The sequence below is a fragment of the Mustela nigripes genome, chromosome 5, assembly GCF_022355385.1.
Source record: "Mustela nigripes isolate SB6536 chromosome 5, MUSNIG.SB6536, whole genome shotgun sequence".
NCBI lineage: Eukaryota > Metazoa > Chordata > Mammalia > Carnivora > Mustelidae > Mustela > Mustela nigripes.
Window position 1 is genome coordinate 134,485,532 of NC_081561.1, and position 14,283 is coordinate 134,499,814.

The following is a 14,283-nucleotide window of genomic DNA, read 5'->3' on the forward strand; positions in this document are numbered from 1 at the left end:
CTGATGATTCATCTTCTTAAGCCACTCAACTAACTTGAATTTTGTCAATGGACAGAAATGACCGGGTGGCATTGGATAAATGATTCTGTGCATGTTGTAAAAAAGTAAAAAGGATCTTCGACGGTAATCATGCTAACTATGTCCTTTGATACAATCTGGAACAGAATTAAAAAGTTGACAGTCCCATCTGTGGTAAATGCTTTGCTTTGGGTGGCCATAGCGGAAGAAGAATCTTGCCCTTGGCAATGAATCCTTAAAGCATGGTAGCCTAAAGCAGAGTGGAGAGCCATCTTTTTAGAGAGCGTAGGGAAGTGGAAGGTTTTCTCTGCCTACGGGAGAATCATTTTACCGTTGCATAGGAACAAGATGGAATGCAGGGGAGCAGCCTGGAGGTGGTGGCCACTTCAGCTGTCCTTTGAACCAGAGTCATACCTGCGACTGCCAAAACCTGCCCTTGTTTTGAGAAGCTGATAGCAAGTTTCCACCTTGATTCCCCACAGTAACTGAAGCTGGCTTTGGTGCTGATATCGGGATGGAGAAATTTTTCAACATCAAGTGCCGAGCGTCTGGCCTGGTGCCCAACGCGGTCGTGCTGGTGGCGACGGTGCGAGCTCTGAAGATGCACGGAGGCGGGCCGAGCGTAAGTCCCCTGCTTCCTTCCCAGTAAAACACGTTTTAAAATTCAGATGAAGCAGGATTCCGCTTCAGACCTGCTCCATAGCTGTGGTATTTTTACAAATCACCCTTGTAAGGCTCTGGCCTTACATTTGGTAAATTCAAGTAAACGGGGACTCTCACACAGTCATTTCAAAGCAGTATTTTGGGAAGGAGCAGAATGTGACCACCTTTTAGTCCTAAGATTTATACCTGAAACTCAGGTCAACATTTTATAATCTCATGGTGACGGGAGGCTGGAAGCTCTTGTTCCGAGCAGAGAACATAAGGATTAGAGTGATTTCTTTTGTGGGTGAGGTTCTTTTGTTAGTGTTCGTACACACAGTTTTTTTGGTTCACTACACTGTCTCATCAGATTTCCTCCAGAACCATTTTCCTTCTGTTTCTGCTTATTCTGATTTCATTTTATAGCTCTGTTATGACACTGAATTATTTCTAAAAGAGCTTTGCTTGGAAAAGATACCCTGTTTTAACTTTTTTTACAGACTTTTGATATTAACCTGCCTTATATACATAATTCACACACATTTGAAAGAAAATTTTTTTCTTTTTTCATTTTTAGTTTTTTTTTCAAAGAGAGAATAAGAAATAACATACTTCAACTGAGTAACATACTTCATCTTTGAAATAAAATTAAGTTGGAGTGTCGTTATTATTTCTACTGTTGTTACATTAGACAAACTACCAAATCGGATTGCTTCATTGGTAATGCTATGTATACAAAAGTCACATAATCAATGATTATTATATAGCAGGAACAAGTAACAATTTCGTCATCATAAAATACGTCTCTGATGGGCATTGTATAATCATTTTAGCAATTCTTTGTCCTAGGAGAGCCTGACGTTATTTTATGCCATTTTATAGAGAAGGGATTTGAGGTTCAGCCACTTCGGAGAATGTGAGCAGTGTGACCAGACCGAGAGCCAGATCTGAAGTCTGAGGTTTAGATCCAAATTCCTTTCTCTGTCCACCAGGCAGAGCTGAGTGTTAATGAAGGGTAAACATTGAATCCCAAATCCACCCATAATAACGAACACTTCAGTAGTTCATTGTCGGCTAAAGCTTCATCATTAATTCAAATGTAAGATTGACAAAATGTGTATTATTAAGCAGTCGATCCTGAGAAATTCTGAGTTTGATCCAAACACCATTTGTTGCTGCAAGACTCTTGAACCTCAGATTTTGAATCTGTATACCAATTTCCGTTTTCAAAAAACTATTCCTGCTTCCATACAATGCATTTGAAATTCTCCCTCACTGTTTTGCACCCCGAATGTTCTAAAACCAAAGTGTTTTGGTACTGGAAAGGGCTTAGAGATTGAGTCTGGCTCAGTCCTTGTAAAGATGAAATGACTAAGCTAAGAGGAAGGCTCACTGATTTGCTTCATATCATCCATCTTCTTAGGGGACTAACCAGACTCAAGGTCTCTTGAGTTCTAGTCGAGTGTTTTTCTATACTCTCCTATCTGTCTCGTTAAAAATTCTCTATGTGATTTATAATCCTGTTTTAGTTCATCTTAATGTATGAGCTTGTTTTATAGTGGTTGCTTTTCCCTCTTTTGTACGCCTTCTACTTCACATCTTGTTTCCGGCCCAGTGATTATAACAGGACTCACAAGGGGTAGGCACAGATCTGGGCAGAGGACGATAAAAAGAAAGGATCAGGAAGCCTGGCACAGCTTAGTATCCCTCTCCCGAGCTCCACAAGAGCCTTCCCCAATGCACTGTTTTATGACTCTCTGTGTGTGTGTCTCTTCTCTACTCTGAATTCCTTGAGATAAGGGACTATGTCTTATTAATGTGTGTATCCCTAATGCCTGGCAGAGTCTGTATCCAGGAAATGTTTTCAACAACTAAATAATAAATGAACTTTCATCTTCTTAATCCTATACTCTGTATTATCCATCTCCGTGTCTTTCCTTCGTACTTGAAACAACTCTGTGATAATGTTTTTGATCCGTTATAATTTCTACTTCCTTTGGATATCATTACACAAATAACCATAGCGGCCTCTTATGTTTATCCAGATTGGTTTTTTTCCATAATTTGTGCAGTGGAAAATCCTGTCTTCCTTGAACTTGCCCGTTTTAGCCCCAATAATTTTAAATTCATATCCTGTCTTCCAAAGTGCTGACCATTCATGCTGCAGTGTAGGAACTAATATTGTCATACTGATGGATCCTTGATAGCCTTTACAATTAATTCTTTAAATACATTGTATTAAGAACCAATACACTGTGTATCCATGCCAAAAGAGATTTACTGTAAGAAACTGGCTCACACATTGTCAGTCATGGAGGCTGATAAGGCCAAAATCTACAGAGGGGCTCACCAGGCTAGAGCTTTAGGAGGGCTTCTTTCCAGTTCCAGTCCTACTCTAAAGGCAGTCCGCTGGAGAATTTCTCTTGCACACAATCTTTTTCTTCTATTAGGGCCTTCAACGGACTGGATACGACTAGCCACATGGTGTGGGTAGGACAGAAAGGCAGGGCACGGATCTGTTTTACTCCAAGTCCACTAATTTAAGAGAATAACCCCCCCAAAACACCCCACAGAAACACTCTGAATAATGTTGGACCAACTGTCTGCTACCCTGTAGCATGAACTGATACCTGAAATTAGCCATCCTGCCGTTGCTACTGCTGTTCATGGACAGGGCAATCACCAGATCTTCTTTTCTTTCTTTTTTTTTTTTTTTTATTTTAATAACAAGTTGGCCTAGTACTGTTTATTTAAATAGGCCCTCCTCCTGTCTGATCTTTACTTGGTGATACATGTGTAGGTCTTTTTCTGGGATCTCTCTTCAGCTCCACTGGTCTGTTTACATATCACTGTGTCTGTGCCGCACTGGTAGCCTTTATGGCAAACTCCACACCTGGGTGTTCTGTTTCTGCATGCACGCCTGGCCTGGTATCCGTCCTTTTGGCTTCCATATGTATTTTAGAATCAGCTCATAAACCTCCGTAAAGAATCTTCTCAGCATTTTTACTGGAAGGGCATTGTGCCAAGAGGATATTTGATGGGTTGCCATATAAGATCCTGGGATGCCTCTTCGCTGATCTGGGTCTTTTTAAGTGTATTTTAGTAACAACTTATAGTTTATTTAACAAAGGGTTTCTCCATCTTTTTATGGATCTGTTACTGTGTACTTTACATTTTTGTATAGTGTAACAGGTTGCTTATGGATCCTTATATACTGTTTTTATATCCACTGCTTTTTAAAATTAAGGTGTAATTGACGCAAAACCTTACATTAGTTTTAAGTGTCAAATAGAATGATTTGACATTTGTGTACATTACAGAAGGATCACAAATCTCATTAGCATCGGTCGCCATGCATAGTTACAAGAATTTTCTTGCAACGAGGGCTTTTATGATATACTCTCGGGGCGCCCTGGGTGGCGCGTTGTTTAAGTGTCTGCCTTCGGCTCAGGTCATGATCTCAGAGTCCTGGTATTGAGCCCATAACGGGCTCCCTGCTCAGCGGGGAGTCTGCTTCTCCCTCCCTCTGCCCCTCCCCCCTGCCTGTGCACATGGGCTTTCTCTCTCCCTTTCTCTCTATCTCAAATAAATAAAATCTTTAAAAAAAAAATCTACTCTCAGCAACTTTCAAGTATGCAGTACAGTATTATTAACTGTAGTCACAGACTAAATTGTACTGATTTACCTGTAGACACTTGAGAGTTCCATGTGGTCAATCATGTCTGAAAATAATGACAGTTTTGTTTCTTCCTTTCTAATCTTTGTGCTTTTTTCTTGTTACTAACCAGGTCTTTCTAGCTGGCAGTGCAGTGTTAGGTAGGAGTGGTAACAGTGGACCTCCTTTTACTATCCTGATCTAAAAGAGAATATGTTTAATACTTCTTAACTATATACGATTTTTCTACAGGTGTGTAGTGTATGTTTTTTATCCAATTAAGGAAACTGACTTCTCTTCTTATTTTGTCGCTTTTATTCTAAATAAATGTTGAATGACTTTCTTCATCTCTTGAGATGGTATGGTTTTTCTCTTTAATCTATTACTATTACAAATTATATTACTTAGTCAACTTGAGTACTCCATCTTTGAACTGCTCTTGCCACCCCCATGTTGTTGTGAAAAATAGGCCACCCGAAGGGAAGAGTAATGGCAATTACTTTAACATTATTTAGAATTTATTGAGAATTATGGTACACCTTCTATAAGTCAGGTTTCATGCAAATTATGTCTCATTTTATGCTAGGATAATGGGCACCAGTGAGAAAGTTCTCCATATTGGCTCCAGTTAGAATCACCGGGGGAGTTTCTCAGTGTTACTGATCCTGGGTCTCACTCCCAGAAATCCTGGTTAAATTGGCCTGAGTGGAGCCCAGGCAGACATCAGTGTTTCTTAAAAGCTTCCAGTAAGACTCTTAGGTTCAGCTGGGGCTGCCAGTTGTTGGTTTAAAAGCACATTTTGTGCTTTTTAAATGCAGCTTTCTGAAAAGTGACCATGATTTGTTTTTCCTTCAGCTCTTTATCAGAGTAAAAAAAAAAAAAAAAAATTTTTTTTTAAGCAAAAACAAAGGGGGCAGAATAAATTGGTCAGGATTCCCAGTAACAGTAAATAAATCTTCTTCACTCCAGTGTTTAGTACGATGCCAATTAACCGCCGTTTATTTTTTTAAAGATAAGAAAACCAAGCCTCCAGATTGGCAAACACATTGGCAAGTTGCTGGTTTCCAAGCGAGTTACCCTTGTCAGATCCACTCAAGTCTTTTCAGTATATTTGGGCTTTTCAGCACGCCCAGCCTGCTGGGTGCAGTTCAGTAAAAGGCATGTGCTCTGAGAGTTCCCCACTACCACGGCCATGCCTTTGTGGATGTATTTGGCTTCCATGGAAGTGGGTTCAGGAGATGAATGACAGAAGTGGGGGCCGTGCACCTGCCGGGCGAGCACGGGATTGGAGGTGGGTACAGGAGTGTGGGCAGGAGAAAGGTCCTTCAGCCCCCACAGAAGCAAACACTGCAGTCCAGTAGGGCTCATTTGCATGCATTTTCCCCAAAGCGGCTAGAAATTCAACCTATCTGGCTACTCTTCTATGCGACAAGTATCAGAATAAGCATTCTCATGGGTTTTTTCCCTTCGTTTTTGCCTTTTTTTTGTCTCAGGTAACTGCTGGGGTCCCGCTAAAGAAAGAGTACACCGAGGAGGTAAGGACAGGTGCCCCGAAGGCGTCTGCGCAGAACCGTTTAAATCCAGCAAACCGCAGGCTAGCCGCTGGATCTGTCACGAATGATCCCTCCACCAGTGGCCTCTTGAATCACTTCTCTCATGATCCCGGAGGAAACGGGTGGGGGCAAGGGATAAAGTCCATTCAGTTAACTTTCCATTCTCAAGAAATAATGACTATAGGCTTCGTGTACGTACTGCTTCCTGCCCTCTGAGCAGCCATTAGAACAGGAGCCCAGTCTCCAGCACAGACACAAACATTCTTCTCGTATTCTTCTGCTGGGGGCGTGGAGGGGTTGCGGGGGGGGGGGGGGGGAGCTGCCTTTTGGAGCATATACAGTTGGCTCTATCACTCGCTTGAGTTCCTCAACTCTTAGGTAGACTTTGATTTACTGGCAACAGTACCTCTTAGCTCCTACAGGTGGCACCAGGGATTTGAGCCCAGAATGGCTGACCCACACTCCTCACCCTCCCTGGGGCCCTGTGCCCTCCTGTCTACCAACCTACAGAGAGCAGGCTCATTGCTTATGCCCCGGCCAGCAGCCAGCAGCAGGAATAGCCACCTGGCCCAGGACCCTGGTACACCATTGGACCCAGAAAGATTTCAGAAATTATTCTGCCTCTGAGCCTACTCCTTCTGTACGCCACCTTTTCTTGGAGGAAAACGTGTTTTATGGGCTTGTTTTGTAGCTTCTAGGACAGTAAAGGGAGCGGGATGGAAGCCGAACCTGCCAGAGTGGACTTGCCAGCGTACTTTGGCAGCTTTGGTGGGAGGCGTTCATGGGGGTCTGGTTTCCTTCCAGAACATCCAGCTGGTGGCAGACGGCTGCTGTAACCTTCAGAAGCAGATCCAGATTGCTCAGCTCTTCGGGGTCCCTGTTATCGTGGCTCTGAATGTCTTCAAGTAAGTGAAGCCGCTGCTTCGCATGTGGTCCTCTTGCCGGCCGCCCTGTGAACTCTCTGGGTGCCTGGAGGGAGTTTGGTCTTTCGAAGGCTTCATCTGAAACTATATAGAAATACTCTGCTCCTTCTGTCTGTTTGTTGGGGTTGGGTTGGGTCGGCTTCATTTTAGCAGAAGTCTCTCAAATGTTTATGGGAAATGAAATCTATATAGTGAGTTAACCTTTCCGTGGCTCTTATTTATTTATTTATTTATTTAATTCCACCCAGCTTTTCTGTCTGAAAGACTGTGGATGATCAAAGGGTTACGTTATGGAATTTTCTCAATAAAACCCTTAACAACTTGAAATATCTGAGTCCTGTTGGAGAGGCTTTTCTTCCTCCCCTCAATGCTTTCCTTTAAGTCTGATTTATTTAAACACAACGTAACCACTTTTGATGTTGAAAATATATGCAGTGTTAGGGAGCAAAGTTTCTGTATACACGGTTAGTCTTTCTTTAAAAACATCACTAAATGAATACAGATGCGAAACCGCAAACATTTTCATCACCAGGACCGACACCCGCGCCGAGATTGACTTAGTTTGTGAGCTCGCAAGGAGGGCCGGAGCCTTTGATGCGGTCCCCTGCTATCACTGGTCTGTCGGCGGGAAGGGGTCCGTGGAGCTGGCTCGGGCTGTGAGGGACGCCGCCAGCAAGGGCAGCCGCTTCCGGTTCCTGTATGACGTTCAGGTAAGCTCAGAGGCCGTGAGAGCGGCGTTGCCTGTGCGTGGGGCAAGTGCGGAGAATTTGGTAGCATTCATCCTGTTTATTGGCCACAGCCACCCTCCAGATATGGAAGCTGCAGGGGAAGGGGGTTGAGCCACCTGCCCAACACTGGTGGCCAAGGACACAAGCTCTCCTTGCGCCAGGACCTGTGCTCTCAAAGCTCCGCTCTACTCTCCAGGAGCAGGCCTCAGCGAGGAGGGCTTTGGGGAACGGGGTTGGACAGCTAACGCATTCAGGGCTTGGTCTTCGGAGCGACTTCTTAAGGCTTGTGAAATCAGGAGCAGTGTTTTCCTCGTCCATTTCTGCCATGGTTCTCGTCTTTCACTGTGGTTTTCTGGAGCTGTATGTATAATATTTATAATATACGTTTAGTTGTAGAATACACGTGACCTGTCACTCAGCATCTCTGCCGTGTTGGGGTGTACAGCTCAGTAGCGTTAAGTACGTTCACATTGGGGTGCAACCCCCTCCCCCATCTCCAGAGCTCCTTGCAGAGCATAAACTCTACGCCCGTTAAACCCCAGCCCCCCATTGCCGCGCCCCACCGCCACCCCCACCCCTGGTAGCCAGCCTTCCACTTTCTGTCTCTGTGAGTCCGACTGGTCTGTGTATCTCATATAAGTGAAATCATCCAGTTCTTGTCTTTTTCATGATGGGCTTATTCTCCATCTTGGTCCTTTCATGCTGCTGGAAGAAACAGCTCAGACAGGGTCGCCAGTGAACAGCAGAAGTTCACTGCACACAGTTTTGGAGGCTGGGACGTCCAAGTTCAAGGCTTGGGCAGAGGTGGGGCTGGTTTCCTCTGTCATGCACCGCCGTCTTCTCATTGTATCCTTGGGTGAAAGAGAGGTGGGGTCTCTAGTTTCTGTTTCAGGGGGGCACTAATCCCATTCATGAGGGTTCCGGTCCCATCACCTCGTTACTCTGAAAGTCCCCCATCCTAATTCCATCAACTTAGTTGCCCCCAAAGTCCCCACGTCCCCTAACACTGATCACATTGACAGTCCGTCTTCAGCAGATAAAGGGGGGTGGGGGACAGTGCGTGCAAACACTCGGTCTCCGTCATTTGCTCAGAGTAATGTCAGGGTTCACCCGTGGTTTTGCACATCCCTGCCATTGTGTGTGTAGGTTACATTTTGTCGATTCACTCACCCACCAGTGGCCATTTTGGCTAACTATGCTTCTTGACTTATAAAAAATGCTGCTGTGAACATGTGTATAAAAATATCTCTTTAAGAGTCTGCTTTCAGTCCTTGGGGTCATCCACCCAGAAGTAGAGTTGGTCGATCGGCTAATGCGTTTTTAAACAGCTGCGTTAGGAGCCTTCATTCAGAGGATCTGAACCTCCCAGGACCTCCCTCTGTTCATCTCGGCCCCCGCCTGCACCTCTATTTCAAATTCTTGCAGCTCCGGCTCTGGCTGCTGGATTTGTCCCCATCGACAGCCTGTGACTGTCAGAGCGCTCAGCATTTAAGCCGGTGGCTGCTTCTCTCAGTCCTTCATCCCTCGCACACCCTGTGGGTCTCTCAGATGTCACGGACGTTAACATCGCTCCTCCTTCCAGCTCAGATGCATAAACCAACAGCATAGGGGCACGGAGGACAAGCGGCATTATCGACGTTCAGAGTCCCGTCATCCAGCAGCTTGACATTAGTCTTCTTGCTAAGCCTCACGCTCCCCGAGGGCTCGCTGGGTGCCACGCGTGGGGGCACCTCATGCTTGTTAGCTGCTCTCACCTCGACATCCGTGTTGAGTAGGAACTGATGGTATTCGCCCCATTTATACATCCAGAAACTAGAGTCAAAGGATGTTGCCCAACTGCCCAGTGTCCCGTACCCTGAAAGACGCAGAGCTGGGAGTCTCTGGAAGGACGGAGGTGATCACCCTGCTCTGTTTTTCAGAATTCAGCCTGTGTTCGAAAGCGGGGGTCAGGGTGGGGGAACGACTCCTTGACAGGGGGGACCTGCCCACAGAGGAAGGACAGTGGTGACAGGCACAGGATCCGTACAAAGTGAGGGGCGCTGTGGGCATTCCGTAAATGTATGTGAGTGGAGGAATTTCAGGACTCAATCGGGGATGGTTAGACCGCAGCAGGTTTACCATGTGGAAGGACCATGTCATGAACAAGAGACAGGCGTGTTCTGGGTTATGGGGTGCGGGGAAGAGGGGTGAGGATCCGTACAGGGAGGAGACCTGGATTCTACATAAAGAAAAAATGGTCTCGCTGGAAGAAGTTCGTTCTCTGACCCTGAAGAAGGAAGCAGAAGCTAGATGCGCCTGAGCATGGGCGTTCCGAGAGGGACCATCCCGTGGGGGCCAGCCGGGATGCTCTGTGCTCCTTCCCAGGTCTTTCTGCCCTGGCGAGTCTGCCTGGTGGTCTGCAGTGCCTGTCCCCGCCCTGGACCCTCTCACAGAAATCACCGTCGGGGCCTCGCTCTCTCTGGCCTGCTCTAGGAGCCTCCGACCATTGCCGACTGATGTGGAACTAGCCCACTCTGAGTGGCAAAGGCAGTTTCTGAATGAAGGATTTCACAAAGCAAGGCTTTTTTTCTTTTTCTTTTTTCTTTTCTTTTTCTTTTTTTTTTTTCATTTTTTTTTTTTTTTTAAGATTTTATTTATTTGACAGAGATCACAAGCAGGCAGAGAGAGGAGGAAGCAGCCTCCCCCCTAAGCAGAGAGCCTGGTGCAAGGCTCGATCCCAGAACCCTGGGATCATGGCCTGAGCTGAAGGCAGGGGCTTCAACCCACTGAGCCACCCAGGTGCCCCAGTAGGGCTTTTTTAAAGGAAACCTTCCCAAGTCAAAAGAAAGTGGGTTAGAAGTATTTCTGAGTTACACTGTCTCACACAGGCACTACCCCAAAAATGAATCCCTTTCCTTTCCAGTATTTTAATTTTCTTTCTGAATTCCCATCCACATGGAGATAATGCTGTTAAAATGTCTGCTTTCCTATAAATAGGGGAGAAATTTATTATACTGTGGACTAAAGTCCTGCATTTGCTAGGATTCTTGCCTCTTTGGCAGCATACTCTTCTCCCTTTTCTTATAACACAGAACTTAGATGTGGATCATATAATTATTTCTTAGAGAACTAACAGCATCTCAGCATATCACTGCACAACAAGAAGAATGATTGCTTCACTGTGTATTGCCTCCCTAAGAGTTGTGTTCCTCACTTTGGCAAGATGGTTTTAGATAATAGAAGACCATTTAGAATCTTGTCTAGAAATCGGTATTCCTTGGTGTGCAGTCCGTAACACAGCTCAAACGTTTCTTCCCTCGCCATTTCTTATGTCGTGTTGGCAAACCTTTACAGACTAACTCATGGTTTTCCTGGGACTCTTCATTCCCCCTCAACGAATCCTTCCACGCTTGGCAGGTTGATATGTGTGGGCTTGCCCTACAGGAAAAAAGAAATACTAAAGTACTTTGGACAAATCACCCCGCTGCCTTCGCTTCTCAGTGCAGACTGGACTCCTGTGGGCCCTCTGCCATCTCCCCGGACTGTGTTCCTCCAAGAACGCATTCCCTGCAGGCCTGATGGCGTCCTGTTTCTGCCCTGGTTCTGTGTTACTGAAGAAGGTCACCTGAGACCACGTGGAGGCATCTGACATAGCGCAGGAGCACGGGACGTGATGCTTTCGTTTGGAAAGTAGGAATCATCTCAAAACCCCAGTGGAAGGAGGAACAGCTAGAGAGGAGAAGAAACACTTGACCTCAGAGATACTGTGGGGTGGGACAACCCCCAGGGTGAGAGGCTTGATGGTGAGGAGCCCAGAGTTGAAGCAGGAAACAGGCTGTTCTGGCGTGGTGGGCTTCCATGCTGAACTTGACAGAAAATGGAGTTAAGCAACCATTCTTCTTCAGACAACATTTCTGAACATCTTTTATCAGAGTAGCTTCTTTTTATTATTATTTTTTTTTTTTAAGATTTTACCTTTAGGGGTACCTGCGTAGCTCAGTCGGGTAAACATTTGCCTTTGGCTTAGGTCATGATCCCAGGGGTTCTGGGATCGAGTCCCGCATCAGGCTCCCTGCTTAGCGGGGGATGTGCTTCCCCCTCTCCCTCTGCCCCTCCCCACCCCCCACTAGTGCTCACTCTCTCTCAAAAAGGATAAAGTATTTTATTTTTAGATAATCTGCACCCCCAATGCAGGGCTTTAATTCACAACCCCAAGACTAAGAGGTGCCCCCAGAGTCACCTCTAATTCAAGAGTAGAAAACTTTTTTTTTTTTTTTTAAGTAGGCAACTTTTGATTATGGAACTGGGGGAAGCTGGTGATAAATTCTGAAAATAACTTTTTGAAACAGGGAATAAGAAGGGCACCTGGCTGGCTCAGTCAGTGGAGCATGCAACTCTTGATCTCAGGGGTTGTGGGTTTGAGCCCCACGTTGGATGTAGAGATTACTTAAAAATAATTTTTTTAAATTTTTAATAAAAAATAAAACGGGAGTGCCTGGGTGGCTCAGTGGGTTAAAGCCTCTGCCTTTGGCTCAGGTCATGTCCTGGGATCGAGCCCTGCATTGGGCTTTCTGCTCAGCAGGGAGCCTGTTTCCCTTCCTCTCTCTCTGCCTGCCTGTCTGCCTGCTTGTGATCTCTGTCTGTCAAATAAATAAATAAAATCTAAAAAAATAAACTAATAAAACAGGGAATAAGATGCAGTGGCCTAATTGCTTAAAGGAAATGTATCTGGTGAGGATAAGTATGTTTAAGCTTAATAAGTTCCTAAGGTTTCCTTACGACCCTTTGGGATGATCACACTCCCCCAGAAGTCATTTTCTCTGTAACTTTCCCTTTTGTAGTGGGACTTTTGACAGTTAAATCTTTATCATTGACCCATATAATTGTTCCATTCCCACAAGCACATAGGAAAATAGTAGCAGAAAGAAAAATGAATCTTACGGTTTATTAGCGTTCAGATCCCTGTTCCGTGCATTATTCCAAGCACATCTCACCCAGTGCCTTGGGGTGTGTGGGCTCAACTCCATGTTTCAAACGCCTGGAGAAGGTGAGGGACTTGCCCCGAAACACATGGGCACTTGATGGAAGGAAAAACATATTATAGTTAAAAGAAGAAAGGAGGTCATGGAGAATTAAGTTTAAATCTTGCCTGGGCCTCCTGTGGTGGATATTGATTTGAGCAAGCTGACTCCTCCCCCTGAGCCTCAGCCTCTTTATCTAGAAAACCCTGTCGGTTACTGACACCAACGGCCCCAAGTGGCTGTGAGGACCAAATGGAAAGCCTCAGAGTAGAATGCAGGAACATAAGAAGTAGGCAGTCCAGGTTAGCGGTCCCTCTCTCTTCACATTCACTTCCGGAGAAAACTTCCTGAATTGACCTTCAGGAATTGTCTTGTAGGGGCGCCTGGGTGGCTCCCTGGGTTAAAGCCTCTGCCTTTGGGATCATGCCCCACATTGGGCTCTCTGCTCCGTAGGGAGCCTGCTCCCCCCCGCCCCCGCCTGCCTCTCTGCCTAATTGTGATCTCTGTCAGTCAAATAAATCAATAAAACCTTAAAAAAAAAAAATTGTCTTGTAACGCAGGTGACTGTGTTAGCCTCTAGAATTGGTTTCCTGGTCACGTGGGTTGAAACCAGGAATTAGAAGCCAAGTTTCCTCTTGTACCGAGAAATGAAAGGCGCCAAATTAAAGGAAGATGACCAACATTCTCTCTGCATTGGGACTGAGAGCCATTAGTGGTAGAGTAAAAAGTCAGTCACTTGTGCAAAGGCTCTGGGGCCCGGAAAGTCAGTTTGCAAATCCGACTCTGACTCGTGTTTGTGAAATCAGGAGTGAATGTTGAAAATCATCTTCATATCCTTCCTCTAACCTTGACAGTGAGAGAGGATAGTGTTTGTTTTTATTAAAAGGTCTTTCCTGTGCTTTGTGTGAAGCCACTCTCTTGATCGCAGCGGGGACTGGACGGAGGGAGATCAAAACAGACCAGCCCGGCCAGGAGAGAGGACTGAGCCCAGGGCGGCCAGCGTCCCTGATCTCTGAGTGTGTTTGGGGGACTTTGCTCTCCTGCTGATCTGTTTGAGGCAGGGGGCTTCGGGGGCGGTATTTAGGTTGGCTGTTGAGGAATTTTTTTCTGTTTCTTTATGATTCAAACTGAAACATGCGTCAGTTCTTATGGTGGTTTTGTGAGCTCTCTTTCAATCGGCCTACAGGCGTTTGCAACTAGAGTCTCAAATTTGAAATAAATAAATAAAGATAATTATAAATACTTCTATATGTGTACATAGAACTTTTTAAATTGTGGTACAAATATATATAATGTGAGATTTCCCCCTTTTAACCATTTTCTAAACATACAGTTCTGGGGCATTAAGTGCACTCACATTGTATATATAGTTCTAATTGATGGGATATTAAAACTGAAAATGATATGTATGTTCTGTATGTCTTCTATAGTTCCCAGTAATTGGGAAAAAAGAAGGAAAAAACCACTGTTAGGGAGAAGGGATGTGCTTTTTGTTTGTTTGTTTGTCTGTTTGTCTGTTTGGGGTTTTTGCCCCATCCTTGTACCATTATCTCCCCCTCTCAGTCCTCTTGACCTGCTTCGGCTCCTTCCTCCCTTTCTCAGACTTACCCTCGGCGGGCCTGCTCCCACTGACAGGTTCAGCTCTCTCCCCTTGCTGTGCAACAGAATGTTTGGAGTGTTCTGTAGAAAGCGGCCCCTTCTATTTTCCAGACAGCTCGGCATCTCATTCAGAAATCCTACACTCTCTTGCGTTCTGCTTTCTCT

General features: G+C 45.3%; 1 protein-coding gene across 1 annotated transcript in view; it reads left to right on the top strand.

Annotated features, from left to right (window-relative positions):
- Positions 1–14,283, top strand: part of MTHFD1L (methylenetetrahydrofolate dehydrogenase (NADP+ dependent) 1 like) — a 183,177-nt gene that overhangs the window by 106,178 nt on the left and 62,716 nt on the right. The window contains exons 21-24 of the mRNA XM_059401260.1: positions 501–640; positions 5,809–5,850; positions 6,673–6,773; positions 7,324–7,501. Coding sequence (XP_059257243.1) covers positions 501–640; positions 5,809–5,850; positions 6,673–6,773; positions 7,324–7,501 — 461 coding nt within the window. The remainder of the gene's footprint in view (positions 1–500; positions 641–5,808; positions 5,851–6,672; positions 6,774–7,323; positions 7,502–14,283) is intronic.